At 32.1% G+C, this 27,678-nt stretch overlaps 2 protein-coding genes across 2 annotated transcripts; one reads left to right on the top strand and one right to left on the bottom strand.

Annotated features, from left to right (window-relative positions):
• The first annotated feature begins 6,888 nt into the window (after positions 1-6,888).
• On the top strand, positions 6,889-8,090 carry LOC146908031 (protein RESPONSE TO ABA AND SALT 1-like). Its single transcript, XM_085726747.1, has 2 exons — positions 6,889-7,751; positions 7,898-8,090. The coding sequence occupies exon 1, from the start codon at positions 7,031-7,033 to the stop codon at positions 7,697-7,699; it is 669 nt and encodes a 222-aa protein (XP_085582873.1). The 5' UTR covers positions 6,889-7,030; the 3' UTR covers positions 7,700-7,751; positions 7,898-8,090.
• Positions 8,091-8,418: 328 nt separating this feature from the next.
• On the bottom strand, positions 8,419-15,032 carry ACX4 (acyl-CoA oxidase 4). Its single transcript, XM_085726746.1, has 13 exons — positions 14,926-15,032; positions 14,664-14,765; positions 13,475-13,581; positions 12,901-12,978; positions 12,696-12,819; positions 12,531-12,604; positions 12,386-12,445; positions 12,151-12,260; positions 11,327-11,486; positions 10,617-10,693; positions 10,191-10,362; positions 9,768-9,860; positions 8,419-8,729 (listed from the first exon to the last, which is right to left on the bottom strand). The coding sequence occupies exons 1-13, from the start codon at positions 14,945-14,947 to the stop codon at positions 8,604-8,606; spliced, it is 1,305 nt and encodes a 434-aa protein (XP_085582872.1). The 5' UTR covers positions 14,948-15,032; the 3' UTR covers positions 8,419-8,603.
• Between the last annotated feature and the right edge of the window lie 12,646 nt (positions 15,033-27,678).

Raw genomic sequence — 27,678 nt, 5'->3', positions numbered from 1 at the left:
CATGTGTATGGTTGTTTCATCACCTTTCCCAAAGTGTGGGTTATTTTAATTAAGATTTAATATTTTTCGAAAATATACAAACTTTCACTTTTAGTCTCTCTAAATATTTTCTTTGAATTTTCGTGTCTAAATTTTTATTATCATTTAGTCTCTATTTCTTTTACAAAATTTCACATCTCATATTTCAAATGACTTTTTCATAACATGTGATTGATAAGACCTTAAAATATATTGGTATAGTAATTTAACAACTTAATCTTTATTAATTTATTTATAACTTCAAATTAAAGTTTAAATTGTTAGATCAAAGATTAAATAGTTAAGTTATTAAGTTAATGATATTTTAATATCTTAACAATGACATGCCATCAAAATAAGTCGTTTAGAACATGAAACATAAACTTTTGTAAAAGAAAAAAACAAAATTGGTACAAAAAAATTTAGAGGATCAAAGTTTGAAAAAAAAAATTAAATAGATTTAAAATGAAAGTTGATAAAATTAAAAAGACAATAATTTATTTACCATTTTAGTTATATCGATAAACATGATATACACAAAACCTCTTAACTATTTTGTTTGAGATTTAATGTTTAGACGGACTTTAGGAAAAATTTATGTCGAAAGAATTCTGCTCTTTACCCAAACAGTATTGCTCAGTCCCAAAGTAAATTACCTTTATACCCTTACGCATGTTAACTCACGCCACGCAAGTTAACATGCGTTAGTTATAACGGTAACGCAACTTAAGTTGCGCAGCGTAACTTAAGTTGCGCAGCGTTACTTAAGTTGGTTTTCACCAACACAGCAACACAAAACCTCCATTTTCAACTTTTCAAAAAACGAAAATTTCACCACCAAATCCAAATTTCACCATTCTTGCGCCATTCAAACCGAATTTCTTCCAAAATATCAAGTAAGTGATTATTATACTACTTCTTTGCATTATTTTGGTTGAAATTTTCGAATTTTAGTAGAAAATTAACATTTTTAGGTTTTTAAAAAATTGTCTTGCATGTTAAAGATTATGGTTGTTAGTGATGATTAAACTTAGGAATTGTTGTTTAGATGTTGTTTAGGGTACAATGTGGTAGTTTAGGGTTTTGAAAATGCTAGATTACATAGTTGTTTGAAAAATGCACACTACGTGTTCGGTGAAATGTCTCAATGATAATTTTTTTGTTTTATTGGATTGTTAGTGATGTAATTAGTTAGAGTTATGTTTGTTAATGTTGATTATAGTTAATTTGATTGCAATGTGGTAGTTTATGGATTCAAATGTCACTGTCGACATTATAGTGTTGTTGTTGTATTGTTAAAGATTACATGTGAAAATGTGTTAAATTTTATTTGATATTTGTGCAGATATGTCTGAGCAGGAGAGGCCAGATAGGCTTAGGTTAGGGAGGATGGCCCCTACTAGTAGTGCACGTAGGGAGAAGCAAGCACTACATCCTCCGAAGGGTCGAGGTCGAGGGAGAGTGGGGGCCACGAGTCTTGCTACTGTTGATGCTGCGGGGGGATCGACGTCACAGACGGGTGCATCCTAGATTGTGGACCCACCACAGTATCAGCAACAGTTTCAGGAGCTGGCTTATCAGGACCAGCATTATCAGGAGCAGTCTGGATTTCAGCCGGGTTATCACTATCAGGAGGGGTATGAGTATCAGCCTCAGTTTCAAGAGGGGTACCAGCCTGAGCATCAGTTTGTCGACCCTCCTCAGCAGCAGCATCCTGAGCAGCCTCCTCAGCCGCATCATCCTGAGCAGGATCCTGAGCAGCAGCATGCAGAGGCAGTTATGGAGGACGAGGATGGGGGCTTTCCAGGGGGGCCTTACGAGTTGTCACTTTTACCGGACTTCGGTAAACACGTGGCATGCAAGCTTTGGAACGATAAAAGAGTAAGTATAATTTGCTTTATTTAATTTAATGATATTTTACTACTATGTGAAGTTTATTTTACGTATAATATGTTATGTAGAATATTTATAGTTTATTATTTCATGTTTGATTTACGTATAATATATATAGTTTATTCTACGTTTAATATTCTAAGTATAATATTTTACGTATAATATATATAGTTTATTCTACGTATAATATTCTACGTATTTTTATTTATGAAGTTTATTTCATGTTTAATGATATTCTACGTATAATATTCTACGTATAATATTTTACGTACAATATTATATGTATAATATATAGTTTATTCTACGTATAATATTCTACGTATAATATATTCTATGTATTTTTATTTATGAAGTTTATTTCATGTTTAATGATATTATACGTATAATATATATAGTTTATTATTTCATGTTTATTTTACGTAGAATATTTATAGTTTATTATTTCATGTTTATTTAACATATTTAATTATATTTTTGTTGTATTTCAGTTGCAAGCAGATCGTAAGATGAAAGGCATCTCTCACGGGAGGAAACTGAAGCTTTCTTCCCTGTCCCTTCCAATGCCGGCAGATGCTAATCCTTGGTTCTGGGAACCGGTTGATAGATCGGATCTAAGGCCCCTCCTTATGACTGGGTACGACAACATCTCCCAAGGTTTAGTGTGTGCCATGGCTGAGAGATGGCATCAGGAGACCAGCAGTTTCCATCTGCCTGTTGGGGAGATGACCATCACACTGGATGATGTCGCTTGTCTCCTAGGCATCCCCGTCGCTGGATGGCTCATTCATGAGGAGGATTTAGATCATGACGCAGCTATGGATATGCTGGTGACCCACCTGTTGTTTCCGGTGGAGGCTACGGTTGGGTATGTGACTGATTTTGGTGCATCTGTCTCTTACACGTCCCTGAAAGACCAGAATGACTACCCGTTGAATAGGTGCAACCATTTGCTGGGGGAGGATTTATCAGAGGAGGAGGAGCAGGAGCTGAGTCGTATTAGGTCGGCCTGTGTGAAGGCGTTTTTGTTGCTCTTGCTTGGCTACACCCTTTTTGCCGGCAAGAGCAGCAAAACTGTTAGTCTACTGTGGATGCTTGCCATTCGGGATTTAGATCACATAGGCACGTGGTCATGGGGCGCGATGGGACTTGCTTTCTTGTATGAGCAGCTGAATCTTACCTCAGACGCAAATGTTGGCTCAGTTGGTGGTTACATGAGCTTGCTTGTGGTAATATATTTTTTCCTCTTTTTTTAAGTTAAACATAAATGTTAGGTGCTTGTATGACATGTATATATTTTGTCTCTTTGTGTTTGCAGGGATGGGTTATAGCTCACTTCAGACATGTGGTTCCGAGGTCCAAATATTTAGATTACGATCGGGAGGACCCGTATGTGGGTAGATGGAAACCTCAAAGGGGGTTTGCTCATGCTGACCACTTCAGAGGCTTGTTGGACTCGATGGAGCATTGTCATGTCACCTGGAGGCCGTACGAGCACCGACGAGACGTGACGCCTTTTCATGACGTGTGCTGGTACTCCTGATGGATCATGGCAGGTAGTCAGAGGATGGTGCGTCACTTGCCGGAGCGGGTGCTGAGGCAGTACGGACATGTTCAGAGGGTTCCTCGACCTCCTACTGATGTTGTGCCTCTTGCCGCAGCAGATGTGGCTGCTGCCTTCTTGGAGTTTGCTCTGCATGTCGATCCCCACCAGCGGAGGGGTCACCAGGTCCCAGACGACGAGCCTTGGAAGCATTCAGATAAGTACGTAAGGTGGTTCTACCGTGTGTCCCATCCTCTCATCGTCAACCCTGCTCCAGAGCCTGATATTGTCATGTCGAGACCTGTATACCAGGATATTCTTGTTGACCAGGAGTGTACCAGACATCCTCCCGATCCATTGCAGGTCATCGGCAGCATGAGAGAGAGAGTGGAGCATGCGATGGGGATTCCAGAGGTGGTTTCTAATCCACTCTTCTTTAGCATTTTGGAGGGCCTCCGTACTGACTATAGCATGTTTGAACAGCAGCCGGTTCCGAGGAGGAGGTCTAGGAGTCCACAGGAGGACCAGTAGTGTCTTATGTTAGGACTACATTTTATGACTTTTTTGGATATTTGTAGTATTTTCTCGACTTTTTGGTATTCACATTTACCTGGTTGTATCATATTTACATTTGCGCGGTTGCGCCTCTTTATGACATTTGCGTTAATTTTCGTTAAAATTACATTTCTAAATTATTATTGAATGAATGCATGTTCTCTAAATTAAGAGTTTTGGTTGAATCAATGAATGCATGTACTGTAAACAGGGAATGAAGGAACAAGACAGTAGCTAGTGCCACTGCCATTCTGTTCTGGTGCCACTGTCATTCTGTTCTGCTGCCAGCATTGCACCAGCAGCAGCGTGAGTTAAGTCACGCTAGTGTTAATACTAGCGTGAGTTAAGTTGCGCTAGTGTTAATACTAGCGTGAGTTAAGTCACGCGACAGATCCTAGGCCATGGGCTTGTTCTGAACCATGGGCTTGCACTAGCGTGACTAAAGTCACGTAACGTAACTTAAGTCACGTCAAACTTTGTACTAGCGTAACTTAAGTCACGCTACGTGAGTTAAGTTACGTAAGGTTTGTACTTGCGCATGTTAAGCTGCGTAGGGTCATATAGGTAATTTACTTTGGGACTGAGCAATACTGTTTGGGTAAAGAGCAAAATTCATGTCGAAAGAGATCAATTGGGCCGTTTTTTGGAGAGTGCAAAGAGCTCAATCGAGCTGGGTCTTCCAAAGTGATGGGCCTCAAGAAAAAATTTATTGCTCAATATCTCCACCCCCCCACTCAAAAAAGAAAAATAAACATGTTTCATGTTTTAATTTCTAAGTAAAAAATCATGTTCATGTTTCTATTTCTAAGTTAAAAAACACGTCTTTAGTAAAAATAATTGCTAGTTTTGATTTCGGTGGCTAATAATCGTTATACGAGTGTTATTTTCAATTTAAATAGAAGATTGGCCTTTTAAAGAAAATTGTGCGTCTTTTATATTAGGGGCTTATTTTTGCTATGAGAATCGAGCCTCCAGTTTCATAGGAATGACCCTGAAGATCAACTTAGTATTTGTTGGCTCTAGTGGTGGGAAAGGAAAAATTATGCATTTATGATGAAGATAGAAATTTTAGCTTGATAAAGTTACGACGAACTTGAATTTCAAACATAAGAAAGGTTGATTCAACGTCAAACCAAACACATATCTATACTCTTAGATAAATTTGCTACCATAATTATTTAAAAATACCACTCATAAGAAGAACCAGATTTATTTATTTTTTATGTGAGAATAATTCTTAAAATGTGTCAATTTGAATATTGATTTTTTTTTTTTGAAGAAATCAATTTGAATATTGATGTTGATATTTATACTAATAAGGAAAAAATGCTGCCTTAGCCCTTAAGTACAAAAAGGATGCTGCCTTAAATGGCACTGTAGGATAAGATGCTTTATTTATATGCACCTCCCACAAGTCAGATAGAAAATCTTTTTCTCAAAGCACAGTCCTCCAATTTTTCTCTATCTTACTTGGCACCATATCTGAACTTCTCTGCCTTACTTGGCTTGAAACCATTAGTGTAAACAAAGACGGCACCATGTCATTTGCATGTGTCAGCTCATTAATCCAACGCCAAGTATAAAATATAGGTTTATCTTAGATACAATGTATGCGGTGGCGGAGCCAGGATTATTATAAAGTTTGGGTAAAATAAATTTTGCAACATAGTTATAGGAGTTTACATAAAAAATTACAAGCAAATAATTAAAAAATCTAAAGAAATTGTTCAATTTATAAAGGTTTATATAAGAAATTCATAAGGATTTATATAAGAAATTGCAAAATAATTGGGGCAGAGCCCGGGCAACTGCCCAGACTCGCCGGGCCATAGAACCGCCCCTGAATGTATGCTTATATTAGTGTATACAGCGCTAAAAGAGAAAGAGTAGTGTGATAAATATGATAACAGAGATATAAAGGTAAAATAAAATGTTGAATAGATGTAGGAAATATAAAGTATTAAAATGTTCAAATCTAAATCTAATGATTGTATCGACACTTCTAATTGAAGGTGTGTTTTATTGTTTGACACGACTAACATTGATGATTATATATTAAATTTTGTTATTTTCTTAAAATTTTATTGGTGTAGATGTCCATATTTGTGTCTATGCTTCATGTACACCTCTTATTTCTAACCACTAATTCAATACATTTTTTTTCTTTATCACTATCTTTCAATCACATCTAACGTAACTATAGTATTTCTTTCTTTTTCAAAGTGTATGCGCCTTTATAAATATCCACCAAAGACATTCTATAAAATAAATCCAAACTCAAAAAATAAATTGTCTAACATGCTCAAGTGAGTAAATCTTGCATTATTAAGTATTAAGTATTAAGATTAATAAGTAACATTGGATCTCATTTGATCAAATGCTAAAAACAAGTTTATACATAGTATACGACTTATATGGTGAGAATGTCTCCTCTTTATAAACTCTTCTCGATAATCTTATCTATTCGATGTGGGACTGAATCTTACCGAGTGTTGGCAGCTAAAAAAAATATCTCAAATACCAACACAACACACTATCATAATTGACTACCACCCTTCACTCACATGAATAAACCAACCCCACAACTCATCAAAATCCTCAACCAACCGTTCATCCCCTCTACCACTTTTTTTTTTTTTTATTTCATCATAACTTTTCAACAAATTTAAAATATATAGCACGTGCAGACAAATTTCACCGAAAACCACTCTCAAATAAGCACTATTATTTTTACTCTATATAAATTATCCTCTGTTTTTCTTAACTCAACACCGCTTATACTCTGTTTTTATCCAAATGACTCTGTTTTCTCCATTATCCTTTTTTCCCTTTCACCACACCACCATTACCAATGCTTCCCTTTTAAGAAAACCAACATTTTCTCACACCCTTTTGACCCTTTTTCACTATATATTTATTAAATCACGTGTTGCAAACACCACCAAAATACACCATCATCTTCTTCTCCATTTTCTTCCTCTGTTTCTCTCTGTTTTTCTCTGTTTTCCTTAGAATAATACATAGATGACTGATGTAAATGTTGCTGCATTTGATGAATTTCTCCAAGGATGGATGATTCGTCAAAGAAACTACTTTGATGAGCTTCTCTCAGCTCAACAACAGCAACAAGAGTTGGCTGATTCTGATAGGTTGAATTTGTTAAACAGAGTACTCTGCCACTATGGACAATACTATGAAGAGAAATCAAAGATAGCCCATCAAAATATTCTTCTTCTTTTCTCACCACCATGGTTCAGTTCATTGGAAAAATCTTTTCTCTGGGTTGCAGGGTTTAAACCAGGGTTAACACTTCATCTTGTAAACAAAACTTTAAAGGATTTGTCAGAGGATCAGAGGCAGAGGCTGAGTGAACTCAAACAAGAAACTAAGATGAAGGAGAGAGAACTCAATGATGAATTGGCTAAGGTACATGAGAATATGGCGGCGCCACCGGTTCTTGACAAAGTTAGAAGCCATGGAAGAGTGTGTTTGAGTAGTTCATTCATGGCTGAAGAGGGTACAGTTCCAAGTTCATTCAAGGAAACATTGGAGAATTTGGTGACAAATGCCGATGCTTTGAGGACTGAGACAGCTTTGAGAGTTGTGCAGATATTGAAACCAGCTCAGGTTCTCAACTTTTTTGTTGCTGTTGCTGAGCTTCAGCTCAAGGTTAGGTCTTTAGGTTTTGATTAAGATGCTCAAAGGGAAAACCAAGGGTGAATGATGAATCATGGGAAATTTTAAGGTGGTTTGGTTTTCCTTCTGTTTTCCTTTCCCTTTTTCTTTCCTTCATTTTTTTTTTTATATTTATTTATATTTTTTATAAGAGTTTGAGTTGTGTAATACATAGGGTTTAGCAGTGATGATGTGCATTGATTAGTGTTCATTCAGATTTTCTAGCCCTAATGATGTTTCCTTGATGAGCAAGATCAGGCCATGCAATGCATCCTTCATCAGGAAGCTACTATATGACAAAAGAGTGACAGCCAGACCAGGATCTGTACTCAGACAGCTGCCTCTGATTTAATTACTTATTATTGTTATTATTATATTATATATATTATATATTATATTTACCTTAGTAGATTTTTTTTTTCTTGTGATATTAAGACAAGACATGTTTGTGAGTGAAGAATAACTTAGATGCATAAGATGTGGAACCTTAAAAAAATCACATTTTCAATTTCCCATGCACTTGGACATTTGCAATTTTGCATCATAGCAGGTGTAATTTTATACTTTCTTCAACACAAGGTTCATTCTTCACACAGAGAGGGCAAGAGAATGCAGAAATGCCAAAGCAGAAATCTCAAACATTGAAAGTGAAGAGGTTATATAAAGTGGAAAACAGGTGATAAAGCAGCTTGTTATTCATAGCATTCACCAACAAAAGGAAAAGACAAGATGTAGACTTCAAGAATATGCAATATCATTTTTATTTCACTGCATTTTTTTTTTAACAAGTTTTATTTCACTGCATTGTAATCTACTCAACATTTTATTGAATGCTTCTGTTTTGGTACTTATTAGTTACAAAAATATGAACCAATAGAATACAATAATGTAATAGTGTCTCTAGAAGAACACTTTTACACTTTCACATTCTACTTCTTTGAGTAGCTGGCTTAAAGCTGGCAAAACCAGTAACTTCTCTTCCTGTGACCAAAGTATTGATTTCATACGTGCCTTCGTAGGTGTAGATAGGTTCTAAGTCACAGAATGCCTGCACAATTAGAGAAGGAAAACAGAAAAGATGTCAGAAAACAAAATGTCCATAGTTGGAACAATTAACCTTCCCAATGTGAACAAAAATGAAATACAAATTGTGGTTGATCACTTGTAAACTATATAAATTAGTGACACATTGATACTGGTAATAATTTGAGACATATTGATATTTGATATTGGTAATAAATTAGAGAAAATGAAATAACTGAATGCAACTACATGTTCTTAACTATGTGTTGGCGCCAGTGCTATATAGCTTGCAAATCCAACAAACATAATAAATTACAAAATTGTGGTTTGTCTAGTGGCAATCATATTCTGCAAGCTCGTACTTTTGTGGTCTCTTAACTTAATTTCAAGCAACCATTTGGTTCTTTATTTTAATTTTTGTGTCATTTTGGTCCATTTACATATGAAATTTCAAGCTACAAATCTATGAGTTTTCATAATCTGAGTTTTCGGTCTTCAAATCCATGGTTCTTTAGCCATATTTGGTTCTTTAGCCATATTTGCATATGAATCGAAGATTTGAATCTTGAAAATCGATATGCAGATTGACTAAAATGACATTAAAAAAGATACTAAAGGATTAAACCATTATTTGAAATTAAGTGAAAGGACCAGTGTAATTTTGCGATATAATTGTATTCTACAAAAGCCTTCACCAACAAATCAAGTCCAATTAGTTAGCATGAGGCAAGGTTCATAGGTCTTGGACAGTTTGAATGAATATGTAAAAATCATACGACACAATTGGGCCCACATTTCCATCCTTATCTAAAAACCTCATTTATTGTTATCATAACTTTCATGCAGGGTCTATATTTGTCTAGAACTAAGGGAAATCCATCACCATCACCATCCACTCATTTTAATAAATTCCATTCTTGGACCTTGGAGTTTTTTGTTGGTGAGGGCTTTGGAAACATAGCATCTCACTAAAAACAATTATAAATTATTCCAATTTAATCTATAGATCAGTTTTGAGCTGAACAAAATAAACATTAAATAAGGAATTAGGCATGATGACGACCTTAGCCACTAGAAAATCAGCCAAAATTCCATTGCCACCAAGCAATTCTCGCCCCAAAGCAGCTGTTTCTCTTGCCCTCAAGGTAATCCATGACTGAAAAAATATTGAAAATTTATTAATATTGAAAATTTATTATCAATTACCTACCATAGTTGAATTAAGTGAAATTAATAATAACAACAAAGTAGACAACCTAGAATTTTTAAAACTAGGTTGTCATATCTTATTTTGTAAGGACAGGGTGATTACAATGTTGTCAAATGGAAATTGCAGAGAATACCAGTACACTATAGGGCTACTATAGCCGTAGTTTAATAACACTTTGTACTAAATCGCGTATGCAAAACAATGGTAGTTTGTCCAAATTGTGCTACACTAAGGCACTATAGCCTCTATTTGACAACAATATTTACTACTAATTACCTTTCCCAAGCTAGCATGACCCGGGGTCATTTTACCACTTTCATACAACTTGCATAGACGCCAACCAACAAGAATCATCGCTTGAACGTTACTGAGCATTTGAACAAGTTTCTGTTGGTTGATTTGGAAAGCTGCTAATGGTGCTCCAAATTGTTTCCTCTCCTTTAGGTACCTTTAAATCACATACAGTTCAGAATTATATGCAATGAAAACTTTGATTTAAGTGTTGTATAAGCATGCCTTTTATTTAATGACAACTGTTTTAGAAACCAAATTGAACCAGACAGTTGAAACGTGAACAGACATTGTCTACAGCTCATTGATTTCGGTGGTTCGAACAGTTTAAAGCAGCTGAACCACGATCAAAAGTCTCATTGGTTCGATATCCAGTTTGGTTTTTAAAACATTATTTGACAAAGAACATACCTGTGACACATATCATAGATGCCCATTGATATACCAATAGGTTGCCAAGCAACCATCACACGCGAAACAGCAAGTACCTATTTAGAGATACCAAAAACAAATAAGCAACATATAAATTACAAAAAAAAAAAAAAATAATAATAATAATAATAATAATAATAATAATAATAATTACAACAACTGTGTTAATTCAAAGCTCACTAGTCAGCGGTACAAATCAAAAACTAAACAATGTATCTAATCTCCAATGCTTCAGAGAGAAGGAAAAAATATTAGGATGTTCTTGTTTTCAAAAAAGACGTGACAATATTAACAAATAAAATGTTCCCATAAAGGAAAAATAGGTAAACACAAATGTAACATGAATTAGAGTGGTATATTCAACAGGTTGGACCAGCATTAGCCTTCTAGTGCACTGGCAATAAAAGAATGGCCATAGATGATAGAACCAGACAAATGCTGATCTTATTCATAACCTAAGACATGCAGAATACTACAACGGCACAGCAACTGGTTCTAAAAGAGGATACGTGTACTAAAAGAGGATACGTGTACTAGGATTGGCAAATGTTTTACTACTTCATCAAGTAATAGAAATTATATGAATCAGACTATTAATTGTAATAGTCATTTATTGTTGTATTGATGAAACCACACGGTGATTATTTGAATAACAGCAGAAAAACATCACAATTCCACATAAACGTTACCTTGTTTGTATCCTGAAAAGAATTGACTCCTTCAATTCTGTCCTCATCAGGGACAAAAACTTTCCTCATAACAATGTCTCCATTTTGTACGATTCTAAGCCCAATTTTATTCTCTATTTTTGTGACAGTTAAACCAGGTGCATCCTTTTTTACGATATATCTGAAATAATATGCATATAAGAAAAATGTAAATAAATTAGTAATTGTGATGTGAAGCAGGACATAAAGGCATCAACAAAATAAAAAGCTTAGTTGAAATGCATAAGCAAGGAAATATAGTATTCTAAGGGCATATTCAGTTAGAGAAAATATTTTATAAATTCATTTTGTATTTTCTTATCTAATAATTACCAAAATGTCGCTTTATTTCCACCTTCTTTCGTAGGTTGGACCATTCTAACATGAAATGATGAAAACAAAGTAAAAACATAGTTCCATTTTATTCATTATTAGTACAAACAGAAAGAAGAAGAAAATCTCGAGCCAAACATGTCCTAAAATGTTTCGTGATTTGTTTTCCCAAGCTATATTCTTTAATATGATAAGTACAAAGAGAGAAACTTATCCTCTTGTTAATGTGTGAAGTTCTAGCCGAGTAGTGGCCATAAATTTGGTAAAAAACCCACTATATCAAAGACCAAACGTTCACATTCATTCACTCATTCTATATTTTTTTCTGGGTGCGAGGAAATAGTACAGGAAAGTCCGTGAAATTCTACGGATGTTCAGATCTCTGTGGCCTTTAGACGGGCTAGAATGCCAATTACCGGCATGTTTATATATAAGGATTTAACAATGACAGGACTAATACACATATCACATACCCATTTATTTGATTTGTTGAGGTATTCCTTGCGAAGATAACCAATAAATCAGCAAATGTACTGTTTCCTATCCACCGCTTTTGGCCCTCAAGGATCCAACCACCTTCCACCTGATTTACAAAGCAAAGAAAAACTATACTGTTGAACATTCAAACAATTGAGTACAGTGAAATATGTCTCATTAGAAAGACAAATAAGTCAAAAAGAATTGAATGGCAAATAAAAGACACTGAACCTTAGTTGCTGTGGTCTTCAAAGCACTTGCATCACTTCCATAGTCAGGTTCAGTCAAGGCCTAATAAAGAAACAACAACCTCTTTGAGAAGTAGTAACTTCAGAAAAATTACACAAATCTTCAAAATCCAAGGAAGACAACTAACCCAACATGCTATAGTTTTTAGCTGTGCCAACGACGGTAGATACTTTTGCTTCTGAGCTTCAGACCCACACAATGCTATACTTGGTGGTCAATCAAAGATATAAAATATCAGGAACATGAAAATTATTGGCAAAACGATTACCATTTTAACAAATATAAATATTACCTATAGTGAGCATTGCCAAGGATGAATGGACCAAAATGAAAGTTGAACAACTTGCATCAACTCTAGCAACTTCTGCTGTAGCGATAGCACTTCCAGTAACGGAAAGACCAGGACAACCATAACCCTGAGAATCAATCACAACTAGCTAAAAACTCTGAACTTTCATAGACCTAATTAGGACAAAATATAAGGGAAATATGTGAACCTTGATTGTACCACCAGCAATACCCAGTTCACCAAGCTTTGGAATAGCATGAAATGGGAATTCGGCTTTCTCCCAATACTGTTAAAAAGCATGAGATCAAGTTTAGGAGATGTAACATCATTACAGAATCTTCAATATATTAATTATATATACTAATAACCTTCACTCTTCCTCCAAAAAGATGCAAACATCAAAAAACATATAATTAACTTCAGTTTTGTCCTCCAATAATGAATAGATTAGAAACCCCCCATCATTTCAATTTGATTACATCAAATTGGTCTTTCAAATTGTCAACACAGACATGTATAGATATACAATCAGGACCCTCAAAGATGCTTCCTGTGTTGCTTTAAATCCCAAAAACTTATGTCTATACAATCTGGTTCGTGAAGGGATGAACATGCTAGCACATTGACAAATTTGAGGACCAAATAAATATGTCCAAACAGATATTTTTTGAAACCAAATCAATACAAGTAGCATCTTAACCAAATTTTATATTTACTCATGGAGGACCAACAAAGATATTTACATTGAATACTTTCAAAAAGCAAAAAGAAAAGGAGCTTGCCTGGGTCATTATGGGAGCAATATTTTTTTCCATACACTCTCTCACTTTCATCCTAATAGCCTGCTCCTCTGGTTTCAACAAGTCATCGAATTGAAAATAATCTGAAGCTGCACTTTCCAACAATCATCACAAATACAAAATGTAAGTCAATCCTCCAAACCCAAGCATATCTTGCTCATATTTTATACTCCAAAATCATGTAAACTTAAGCACATAATAAGATTAACAGTATAAGATCAAAGTGTATATTTGTCGAAAATTCAGAGTTAAATACATACACACATATATCAGAAATTGACTTCTCTAAATGAAGCTTTGATTTTCTGATTTTAGAATATCAACCAACTATTGGGTCTGTGGATTGGCTAATCTAAGCACATGTGAGACTATTTAAGAGAGGTGATGATATGTTCATAAGTGTACTCAGCTTATTAAGCTCTCCGCTTATTAAGCTCTACAGGGTAGTTTAGGAAAACAGCTTATAGTTTATATGAAAACAATTTGACTTAATTTATCTTTTGTTATAGAAATAAGTCAAATAACTTGTACATAAACCAAGCAATTGGGCTCAAGTGGTTAATGAGCTCCACCAAAGAACGAATTGTTCAGGAAAACCTGAGTTTGATTTGTCGGTTCTTGGCCAGATTTTACTTACCTCTTGACCAAACTTCGTATCACCAGGGGGGCCCCTTCCCAGGAAACCGAAGGGATAACAACCAAAAATAAAACTTATACATAAGCACGTATATATATAAACATTTTTGCTATAAATGCTTAGTTAGGCTCTGTTTGGTAAAAAATAGCAAGTAGTTTATAAGCGAACTTATAGCAGATAGATGATAAGCTAGCGGAATGAATTTGTAGTGTTTGGTAAAATTAGCTGTTGAATTAGCTTATAAATATGAAATGACATAAACAGGTCTTTTCTAGTCATATGATATGAGCTTATAAGCTATAAGCTCAAAAATGTGTCTTGTCAAACAAAGCCTAAATCTTTTTGCTGTAAATACTTGATTAAGTTGTTTATCCAAACTGGACATAAATGCATGTCCTTGACGTACGGAATATTAATAGGCTGGAAATTAAATTGTTGAAATGAATCAAATTTAACCTCAATTCTCAATCTATATATCTATGTATGCATGAAAATAACGAAGATAAATATGTAAGTATGTGATTAGGTTGTTACCACAAGGAGGAAAAGTAGATGCTGGAGTTGCTTGTGGAAATGCAAGAGAAACATCAAGTGGTGGCAAATCAAAATATGAAGGCATTTTTCCATTCTTATTATCTGTGACAATATACAATCAAACAAAACTATGGTTAAAATTATTATAGCTACAGTAAGCAATAAAAGAATATTGAAACAAAAAACATAATCATAGGATCATATTGCACGGATCAGAGAATCAAACCATGACAGAAAATGAAAATTAGAGAGAGAAAGATACCTTGTGGATTGGAACGAGTCATGGTGGTGGAAGAAGAAGAAGAAGAAGGAAGGTAAATTGAAGCGATTGGGTTGGTTTGTGTTGGGAAGTGTGAAAATGTTGATGATGGGAAGAAGAAGAAAATGGCTACGCAACACTACATGTCGTATATATCCTCCACATCATAAATCATAAATTAATACATTTATGACAAGGACAAATGATTAACAAACATATCTTCTTGTAATTTGGCTTTATTACTGGGTACGGGTCGACCCGAGTATACCCGACCAACCCGATATAAATTCACACGTTCGAATTGGATAAAAATGGATCACAAGTAGTTTGGGTGAATATTGCAAGTTGTTATGAGTATACTCGGGTCAATCCGATGCAAATTTATCGTCGATATTTGAATATACTCGACCAAACTGTTGTTATTATTTATTATTCTTATTATTATTAGTTTCTCAAACTAATTTGTTTCTTACAGGCCCAAAACTAAATAGAGGTTAATTTTTACCCAGCTGAAACTCGTCTTTTATCACTCCTTCAGATTTGCCTTAACCCTAATTTTTCTCATCTCATTCATCCACTCATGGGATGCGTTGTTTCTCTCTTCCTTACATGAAATCACTAAAATTGTCATAAATCGATCTGAACTGATGTCCACCCCTACTTATTACTAATTGTATCTTTAGCATTCAATCATGTTCTTAAAGAAATGGTTAGTTGAATTGATTTTAATTATCAAATTATATGTCATTCTAGCAATTTCACGTATACTAAGAATTGCAATTAATGTTATATAGAAAAGAGTAATCATGAGTTATTTTACAAAAGTGTCCTTCATTAATCGTATGAGAAATATAAATTAAAATAACTGAAAAAAGATAAAGAAATTAAATAGTAAAGGGTATAATGAAAAAATAAGCATTAATGATTCATTGATATTGTAAAATGATATATAATTTGGGGCAAACAAATTTTGTTAGAATGACATTTAAAGCGGATGGAGTATCATTTACTATAGTCAAAGGATAACTTCTTTGGTGTTTGATGAAGGAATTAGAGTTTTGCTGCAACTTTAAAGAATATTTTCCATAAGTATGTTTGGACCAAATTTATGTTCAAATTATTAGAAGTTCATCTTATTATTGTTGATGCTTAATTATGACTTATAACATTGTTGAACGATATTACATTTAGTTGGACCAGACAATTGTTTGAAAGTGTATTTTTGTTTCTTTTTTTGGCTATGACATATTGCAATCTTGGAGAGCTAGTCTGTATGATTTTGATATGTTTGATCGAGATTAAAGTTGTTCATGAGGAACTAACGGTTGGAGCATGTATTACAAGTGAGGGTTGATTAACTATTAAGGGGTATTTTTTGAAATCGAATTGTTTTGTGTGAATGTATATGTCTTAAGTGAATTATATGAAATGTATGAATTGTCTTGATTGATTGTTATGTGCCTTTATCTGTTATTTGTTATGAGTTGTTTAAGATGCATTGTTTGGTTGTTTAATTGCTTTGTTTTGTAAATTGTTATGATTGTGTGATGGATTGAATGCATCCGTGTTGATTTTCATGGTTATGGTTCGATCACAACGACCTTAACCATTTTGTATTGGGTTTTCATAAATTAGGTTTTTCCACAAAAAGCTTGTTTAAGCTATGTAGTTAGACTCTATGTATAGTTTATAAACTTGGGTCGTCTAAGTCAATTAGGACTTTGTTATGTGCATTTGTATTTTAACTTTGGTCTGAAAGGATTGTAACGAGTTAAAAGTTAGTATCAATTATCCTCTCGCGTTGAATAGAGATCGAGATATTTTGAAAAAAGGATTATTCCTTTTATTATTCGAAATTGATTGGGTGTTGGATAAGAGACAAAAACAAGCCCTTTTAATTAAAAATTAAGTTGATAAATAAAATATTGGATTATTACTTGTTGTAAAATTCAATTCTCTTGAAAAGTCGTAAAATGTTTAGGCCTATGTCGTTTATCCAAACCCAGGAGAACGAACTATTATAATCTTTTAAAATTGGTATCGTACTATTCGATTTTATTTCCTTGTTTGTATGTCGCACAATAATTTCAACCAAACCATTTGTCGTTGTCGTGTGACTATATGGATCACCTTTTTATGAGATAGCAAAGTGGGGTCATGGGGGTAGATATGTGTGAAGCATGTGCCAATGACTCAATGATTAGCTACATTGATCACATGTAATCCCTCTGGACAACATATCTATTATTGACACTCCACTAAACTAATTCGAGATCAATACAGAGCACTCTAAGGAAAACTCTAAGGAGTAACAAGATGGTATCTACCGTTTGAGGTTTTATTAACTATTAGCTGTGCAACTTGATTTCCATATTTGACAACAATAGTTTCCATGGAGCAGTGTTAGGATTAAAGGTCATCCTGCATAGAGTCGACTAATTTATAAAATTTATTATTACTTTATAAATATTTTTGAGTGCATTCCCAGATCTACCGTATAACTTGATGCGTAAATATTGCGTAATTTGACCCCTTTATCCTTTTTTGTTTGTTGATCCTCTTTATTATGTTATGCTAGTAGCTTTCTACGAGGAATGGGTAAGCGTTGTTGAGATCATGTCGACTAGGTTGTTTAGCCTGATTGAGTTGATATGTCTTTGTAGTTGTTTGTTGATTCACATTTCTTTATTTATATGTATATATGGGAAACATTCATTTTCATTTGGATTTAGAAACTATGACATACTATCGTGTAATATCTCCATTTTATTTTCCGCTAGTTTTAATGAACATTGTAATTGAGATTATTGTACTTGATAAATTATAAATTTTGAAAGTATAACAGTTTCTTTTACTCTCTGTTTATTGGAAGTTTTTATAAGACCGATGATAACCTGTTATTTATCCTTTGTTTTATTGAATATATGAAACTGTCATCAGATATAATGTTTTCGACATACATATCATAGATTTTTAAAAGAGTCTATGTAAAAAAAAATCTAAAAATCACATTTTATTTATTATTAAATAAAAGGAGGTGTTACAAGTTGTATCAAATGTAACAGTATCATTTCGTTCATCTACTTATACACTTTGCTTTGGTTGTTTCACAGAAAAACAACGATGGAAATATCACCTTTCTCAAATTTCCTTTCGGAATGGAGACAATATATTGTTCACCATCGCGAAAATGACTTCAGGGTCCTTTCTCAAGTTTCCTTTCTCTTTTGCCAATGCAATTTCAATTGGTTTATATCAAAGGAGGATGAGATACAATCCAAATATCAAATATGAGTTTTGCACGGTTTCTGATGCAGGAGGATTTTATTAGTAATTTAGTAGTATTTATTATTTCAGCCTAATTTTCTAGAACATTCTATTTTGTTTTTAGTTTGTTATTTTTGGCCCATAAGGGTTTTTTATTTCCCTATTTAAAATCTCATACAATCTTTTCAAATGTTGAAATCTCATAATGTCCGTTGAAATCTATATTATAAATCCGTTAAAATCATATGTTCAAAATCCTGATTGTAAAATGTCATTAAAAAAGTCTTTCAAAATCCAAAAAAATCAATAAGATCTCACAAAATCTTTTAAAATCTTCATAATTTTGTTTGCCAAAACAGTCTTTTAAAATCTCAATCTAATACACCCTCTAAACCTCTTTGATTTTCTTCAAAAAAAAAAAAAACTAAACCTCTTTGGTGTTCAACTAAACCGTGTACACTACCAAACCTTTTATATTTGATTCCATACATAATAGCTTTGTGCTAGAAAACACAAACAAACATACACAAACACAATCAAACAAACACAAACACAAACACAATCGCACAATCTTAGGGTTCCTTGCACCTGAAGCTTTCCAACCATGTCCGAAAAGCGTTCGATTTCTTTGATCGAGAGTTCATCATACTCTACTCACCGCCTTGCTTCGTCGACCCTGCACCGTCACGATTCATCGAATCGCCACTCTTTCACACAGCGTCGCTACAATTCAACCCCTCAGCACTAGAATCAATAAGATTGGAATCATTGATTGTTGGTTGGCAGAAATCAATCGCTCAGGTTAACAATGCATAAAATCCTTAATCAATCGTATAGATACAAAACTATATGTTAGTAATGATATTAACTGATTATTTACGAGATAAAACAGGTTGGTTATATCATTATAGCTGACTAGGGTTTGATTTATGGAAACTAATTTTTAGGGCATTAGAAATCGTATGGAGTTGAAAGTCACAAATTTGTGTGGGTGTTGTAGAAATCGATTTTTGGATCGGAACCTAATAAGTCTCAGCAATTAATGAATGATGAATACTCAAGTATAATATTTAATTATATGTATTTATTGCAATTCGTTAATAACCAGATAATAAAAAATGGTGTTGTTTGATGCTTAGTTGCGACTTTGAGCGTGGTCAGAGTGGATGACCGCTTAAGGCCTCATACTTAAAGCCGCACCTTTTTTTTAGGAATATATAGTATGTAACATAAAAAACATATATGTAAATAGTGGGAAGAGTAATAATCTTTTGTATTTGTACTTCATGCATTTCCATAAACATCTTTTATTTTTAGGCATGTGAGCAAAAAGAAGAAAGAGAGGAAGTAGGACAATATAAACATATAGATGAAAACAAATGAGTGACAATAAAAATTAATGTTTCGGATGTTACTCATCTAAGTTCAAAATGATAATTGATGTAATTTTTTTATCAAGGATAGTTGATGTAATTTAAAATTTGTCTTTGAAATAATTGAATACTAAATATTTTATGCGAGTAATTAAAAATTAATTATTTGACCGATAATACATGCATAATACATAAATATAATATGAGTTAAAATTTACCATCACTTTGTATTTCTTACATATAAAATATTAACTCTCACATGACATACACAACTCTAAGAGTCATATTTAATAGCTCGAGAATGAAGGAAATGCGTAGTTGGTGGTGTTATTTGTGATTGAAATGCATGACTTCAGAATCATGTTTAATTCACGAGAATGAGTGTAAATCAATTGTATGTGATTTATGTAATATGCAAAATTTGTTTGTTTTTTTTTAATTTAAAACTAATGATATATGGATCACATTTTTATCCTTTCCTTAATTAATACACCTAACCCTAAAACTTCTAAATTAAAATTAAAAATACCAATTTTAGATTAAGTTCAAAATTTCATTATTATTTATGAGTATCGAGTTGGATCCCTAATTAAAATTAAACTCCTTAGATTTATTTGTTTGTTATGTAATGATGTGTCTATTTTTAGTTTAACGGGTTATTTATGTAGCCCTAGCGGTGCTCCTACCACTCTGGTCTCAAAAAAGCAAAAAATTAAACAAGATTGATATATTTGGTTAAAAAGTTGAATCGGATAAATGTACTTTGTTTGTCTTTTTTGTTTATATTCGAGATTGGAGAAAATATGTATTAATGATTTTTTTAATAAATATTTTTATTTAAAATTTGTAGATTTTCTACTTAAATTTTATGAATATCCAAGTTTGATCTCTAATTTAAATAACATATGTGATTTATTTGTCTATTATGCAATGATGTGTCTATTTTTAGTTTAACTGATCATTTATGTAGCCTTACTGATGCGACTATATATTAATATATTTTTTTGTGTGTGTTAACTCTCCCGTTCCTCGGGGAAATAACCACTGGTAATATGGAGTAAGGGCAAAAGTAATAAGTCTGGCTAAAGATTGTTCTCATCTTGAATCAAACTTGGATTCTCTTAAATGGTTGTTTATATTAAAGAATTTGACTTTTGATTATTATTTTTATTTTTTGTCAAAAATTATTATTTTTATTTATATTTTGTAAATTTGCTACTTAATTTTTTTTTTCTCTTTTTATTCTGGCAGTTGTAAGGTTTTTATTCGAACTGACACAAGGCATCACAAATCTCATGACTTATTTTCGATGCTATATATATAATACTAGTATGGACACCCGTGCCAAGCACGGGCTAGAATTTCGTCGTAATTAAAACATTGGATGAAGATGTATTTATTCTCATTTATGTGGTTTCTCTATGTCTAATGAGTAGATTAACACCAGTGCTGCCTCTTTCCATAAGGTCCAATGATGATATTATAACTCGGTTCGACTTTGCGAATGAAGCATGGGTGAATCCCAGTGACAAATGTCGGCTACGGAGAGTCTTATACTTAAGTGAGATATGTTGATGTGTTGACTGTGAGCTAAAGTTTCACATTGGATGTGAGAGTAGATGTTGAGCAACATATAAGTGATATGATCCATATACATAATTTCTTAAGGTTCAGGTTAAGATGTGGTGTCAAACTCACGTGTGTGGATTATCTTTGTATGTTGAGGTGATAAAACTCAATGTAGGATTATGCGAAAATCACAATATTGTTATCAACCGGTTTTTTAGTTTTTGGATGTCATTTGTTTATTTTCATCTTAAAGTTTAGTTTTTATATGGCATTCTCTTCCATATGTTTTTTTTTTCATTCAACGTCTATTATTTCAATTTATTCACTTTTGGACTTTTGTGACAGGTGAAAATGGTAAATTGTCGATGTGTTATGTTGAGTTGACAAAAATATATATTTATTAGACTATTTAAAATCATGTAACATTTTCCTTAAAAAAAATCATGTGACGTTTGTTTAATTGAATCTAATTTTTTGGTAAAATAATTATCCAAAAATCTCGGACTCCTTCGACCAACCCATAAAATAACCAGCAACTCACACTATTCTCTATACTCTTACAAAAAAATGCACAATACTTATTTTTTTCGCCTATCTTCCCTTGTGTTTTAATTCCTTTTTTGATTTTTTTTTTGCTTTTAATTTTCTTTATTTCTTCTCATGGAAGAAAGAAACATAAACCCCTCTCCATGAAACCACCACCAACCAAATTTTTTGAACATTTTGTGATTTCAATTGACCATATTTAAATACATCATGTAATTACGGAGGTGGGTAGTTGAATGATAATTTATCAAGTGTGTATTAAAGTTCTGTATTGGATGGAATAATAGATTTTGAACATCATATAAGTGAGATGACTCCTGATGCCTAAAGGTTTTGGACGAAGATATGATATCAATCTCACTTGTGAAGTTTCTCTTAATCTAAGATGGTGATCAAACTCTATGCATAATCCCCTAAAAGTCCCAAAATCATGATGAACTATTTTGTTAGTTTTTATATGTCATTTGTTTAACTTTTTTATCTTAAATTTTAGTTATTGAATTTCATTCATGTTCATTGTTTTTTTTATTCAGCATTCCTTATTTCAAATTCTTTGACTTTGGTCTTTTGTGAATTCTGATAATGAAAAAATATAAATGTATTATTTTGAGTTTACAAAAATATATACCTATTAGAAATTTTAAAATGATGTGACGTTTTTTAATTGAGTCTATTTTTTTCGTAAAGTAATTACCCCAAAATCTCCTAATCCTTCAACATACCTACAAAATTGCAAGCAATTCAATCCATTTGCTATACTTTAAAGGTTAAAGCACACACCCCTTACTTGTTTTCCTTACCATCTATCTCATGTAAAAAATTCCTTTTTCATGTTAGGTCTCAGTTTGTCCTTATAATTTGGATATGTCACCATATTACACATGCAAAAAGTCTCACATTTAAGAGAGATGTTAATGTGTCATATGTGAGTTAAAGTTTCACATTGAATTCAATGGTAGATGGTGAGGAAAATATAAGTGAGATAACTTATGTACATAATGTCTTAAGATTTTAGATAAAGATGTGGTGTGAATCTTACTTTTGTGGTTGATTTTAGCCTAAACTGATTATATAAAAAAAAAATAGGCTCCCTCAGAAGACACAATATTATGATGAACTATTTAGTTAGTTTTGGATATCATTTATTAATTTTTTTTCATCTTAAAATTTATAGTTTAGGGATGTCATTTGCTTTGATGCTGTTTTTTTATTCAATATCTATTATTTCAAACCATTTTACTTTTAGTCTTTGGTGGGATCTAAGAATTGAAAAATGTAGAAGTGTTATGCTGAGTTGAAAAAAATACATACTCATAAGCTCATTAGATATTTTAAGTCGATATGTGGTGTCAATCTCCATTATGTGATTGTTCTTTGCATAATATGAGGATCAAACACAATATAGGCTCCCTGTGTCGTCCCAACATTAAGATGAACTATTTTGCTGGTGTTTAGATGTCATTTGTTTATTTATTTTTTAACTTAAATATAGTTTTTGGATGTCATTCGCTCTCATGCCATTTTTTATTCAACCTTTATCATTTAAAATTACTTTACATTTGGTCTTTAGTGGGATGTTACAATGGAAAAATGCAGATGTGTTATGTTAGTTGACAAAGCACATGCTTATTAGACATTTGAAAATGACGTGACGCTTTGTTAATTAAGTCTAATTTTTTGGTAAAATAATTACCCAAAAATCTTCAACACCCCTTCAACAAACCCATATAATTACCGGCAACTCAGTTTATTCCCAATAATTTTTCGGATAAAGCATGCTACATATATTTTTTTCCCTAATCATTTTTATCATGTTCAAATTCTTTTTTCGTATTCTATTTTTTCTTTTTAATTTCCTTTCTCTATTATCATGAAATAAATAAACATAAATTTGCCTCCATGAAATCACTATCAAACTACCTTTTTGAACATGATGTGCCTACGATTGACCTTATTTGACTATGTGACATATTTACGGATGTGGATAGTCACACACTTGATTGACATATGTTAATGTATCAAGTGTGAGTTGACGTTCTACATTGGATAAAATAGTAGATTTTGAACAATATATAAGTGAGATGACACATATACTTAATGACTTAAGATTTTTTGTGAAGATGTGGTGTGGCAATCTCACTTATATGGTTGCTTTTGACCTAATATGGTGATCTAACTCAATGTAGGCTCATCTGAAAGTCTAAACATTATCCCAAAATTATGATAAACTACTTTGTTAGGTATTGGATGACATTTGTTAATTTTTTATCTTAAATTTTAGTTATTGGTTGTTATTCACTTTCATGCTATATCTTTTATTTAACCTCTATTATTTCAAATTCATTCACTTTTGATATTTGGTTGGATTTGACAATGAAAAATTGCATGTGTTTTGCTAATTTGACAAAATAAAGGGTTGTTGTATTTATTATTAAAACAATGTGACATTTTTTATTTAGTTTAATTTTTTGGTAAAATATATACTAAAAAATTTCGAACTCCGTCAACAAACTCGTAAATCACCAGGAATTCACTCTATTCTATATACTCTCATAGACAAAGCACAAACATTTCTTTTTTTTTTCTTATCATCTCTCTCATGTTTGAATTGCTTTTTTGTCTTCTATCTTTTTCTAATTTACTTTCTCTCTTCTCATGAATGAAAAGAATAAAAACATTCATCCATTAAATCACCACCAACCCACTTTTATAGCATGTTATGTTTTCTCTAATCTTATTTGGTTATGTTACCAGATTACAAATGTACAAAGTCTCACACGTAAAGGAGATATGTTAATAACTTAATATGTCATATATGAGTTAAAACTTCATATTGGATGCAAGAGTATGTGGTGAGAAACATATAAATGAGATGACTTATATACCTAGTGCGTTAAAGATTAGGACGGAGATGTGGTGTCAATTTCATCTTTGTGGTTACTCTTAGTCTAATGTGATTATCCAGTATTTGCTGGAAAGTAACCATGGAAAAATATTGATGTGTTACTTGAGCTGATAAATTACATATTTATTTAACATTTTAAATGATGTGATATTTTTTTAATTAAGTAAAAAAGAAATGGTAAAAAGAAACGTCATATTAAACATTCCCTTAATTAAGGGGTGTGATCGTAAAAAGAAGTGGTATACTTATTCAGTCATTTAAATTGAAAATAAATCATATTTACATCAAACTGAAGAAAATATCTATATTTACGATGATGTGTATTTTTTTTTTTTTCATGAACGATGATGTATATATACTTGTTAGTAAGCATTCCATTAAAATTCACCAAAAGAAAAATAAGCTTGTTGGTGGACATATTCAAAACTATCAAATACATTTGAAAAAAAATAAAAGAATATATTTTGCATTGCGGATGTTTTTCTCACAAAGAAAACTTGTTATTTTTAATTTATTTATTTTTTATAAGTGAAAGTTTAGTGAGTCAGACTCCAAGGGCTCATCTGAATTAGGATAGATTTTGAGATTTATCGAGCTCTAATTGAGATACTTACGTACCACCCATCAAGAAGTTTTCACATTAGCAGTAAAAGCTAAACTCACGACAATTGAACCAAATCTTCATTGAGCAAGAATATATGTTTTTGATACTAAATGGGAGAAATCCATAAATTGAAAGTTGAATTAGGAAAACATGTTAGTACCACTTGAAAGACATTTATTTAACAAATTAGTAAACACCCACAATTAACATATATCGGCATAACTTGACCCAAAAAAAAAAACAAATATAGACATAATTGATTTTTTGTGTAAATGCTGATATAAAAACATTTAATTTAGAATGGCACCATAATCATCATGGACAATTTTAAATATTTATTTGAATATTTTGTTTTATAAAAATGAAATATCATAGCATGAAATGAGGTAGGAAATGAGAGACCGTCATGTGTATTTTATATGTAATGTAAGACAAATGTTTATTATAAAGATAAAGATAAAAATATAAAGATTTGTAGTGTGATTGAGAATGTGCTTATATTGTCGATATATGTTGATTTAGTTGATAATAAATTGACTCCAGCCCCCATTAAAGTGTGAGTACAATTCTCAATACCAGCGTTAGGACATCCTCGATGGATAATACATTGTAATCTCTTTTTGATTCCTGAGGTTTTCTCTTTGGACTCAACTCACCTAAATAAAGAGAGATATTGACCAAAAAAAAATCTCACCTAAATAAAATTATTAAAAAAAAAACGAATATGATTTTTTAGGGGAAAAGATAGTATGTTTATATGAGTAAAAAAAGGAACATACTTGTATGGTGCGCTTTTTTCTTGTGCTATTTTTTATTGTTATAAAAACATTAAAATATATTAATTTCCAACTTTTATTCTGATGATATAATTCAATGCAAGGTTTTTCCTAAATAATTCATTTCCATTTGGAAAATACGTACACTTGATTTTATCAATGTCTATGATTGGCAAAAAAACTGTGAAGACCAAATGTTGATTGCAATTAAATTGAAGAAATCAAATAAGAAAAAGGGGACAATAACTTTTACCGGTTTTCATGGAAAATAATTTCATTTCTTTTGCATAATGAGGAATGCTAGTAACACACATTTTAATATACATTTTTTAACACACTCTTTTGATTGGTTAAAACTCACTTGAGTTCCACCAAATTTATATGGGTCTCACATGATTTGGTGGAACCCGTGCGAATTGCAACCAATAAAAAAGGTATGTTGAAATGTGTGTGTTGCTATCATTTCTCTTTTTATAATACTACCTTTATAGAGGTTTTGAAACCTCATTTCATTCATTTTTATAGATAGTATACGATTTTTTTCTTAAATGTCTAGGCCTTTCATATTCTATACTACTTTTTTGGGTTCAAACATGCATATTCATTCGTTAGCAGTAACAAAAAACAAAATAAAAATTTCGTTAGCAAAAAAAAACATGCATATTCATTCAATAATAATAAATGGTTTTAGCAAAGAGCATATACATTAATATACACGGTTTTGATTATATATATAATTTTTTTTGCATTTACTATTATTTTGTTGCATACATTGATATACCATAAAAAAACTTGTAATATTCGGAAAAAAAAAGAAAAAGAATACTGTAGATAAATGCTAATTTTTTTTTTTTTACATCTTGTTCCTTTTTAAAGTATTTGAATCTATTTGGCTTGGAAATTATCATTGACATATGTTAACATTTGAATGACTTATAATATAAGTGATGACACATATAAAGTACACCCTCCGGTCACTAATATAAGCAAAGGTTTAATTTTTAGATTCATTCATTAAATGACGTATGTAGTCTATAATAAAGACTACATACGTCATTTAATGAATGAATTTAAAAATCAAACTTTTGCTTATATTAGTGACCGGAGGGTGTACAAATGTCTTTTTCAATTATTCATAACACATTCATAATAATATCCTTCATTTATTTGGTCAAACAAATAACTTCCATATTTATCTTGCATGATTGATGCATTTATGTGTATCATTAATCATTTAGTAACAAAAAACATTTATCTTGCATGATTGATACATTTATGTGTATCATTTATCTTGTTATTCATAGACTTGTTTAAAAATATAGTGGAAAAAATCTAATATGTTTTTTTTGTTGTTGGGGTTAACCCTCCGGTCCCAGAGGAAAAGGACCCGGGTAATTCGAGCAAAGAGGAAATTAAAGTCTTAACAAAAATTATTTTTCTTGAATAATTCATCTTTTAGTAGAACTCATTAACCACTTTGAGTCCAATTAATTGTTTCAAATTTACAATTGTTTAATACAATATTGGAGTTTTCTAAAAATGGTTGTTTTTTTGTACTTGTGTAAATAACAAATGATCAAGTTTATCAAAGCCTCATTCTTTAAAAAAAAAAGTTTATCAAAGCCTCCAAATAGATTGGACTACCTCTTTAAGATCGAAAATAATGTTGTGATGAAAAAACTAATCCGAACAAAATAAAAGTATTATACATATAAA

The sequence above is a fragment of the Medicago sativa genome, chromosome 7 (assembly GCF_051527215.1).
Source record: "Medicago sativa cultivar Bolivia chromosome 7, Bolivia_mono, whole genome shotgun sequence".
Taxonomy (NCBI): Eukaryota; Viridiplantae; Streptophyta; class Magnoliopsida; order Fabales; family Fabaceae; genus Medicago; species Medicago sativa.
The sequence above is the reverse complement of the archived record's forward strand: the minus strand, read 5'-3'. Positions and strand labels throughout refer to the sequence as shown.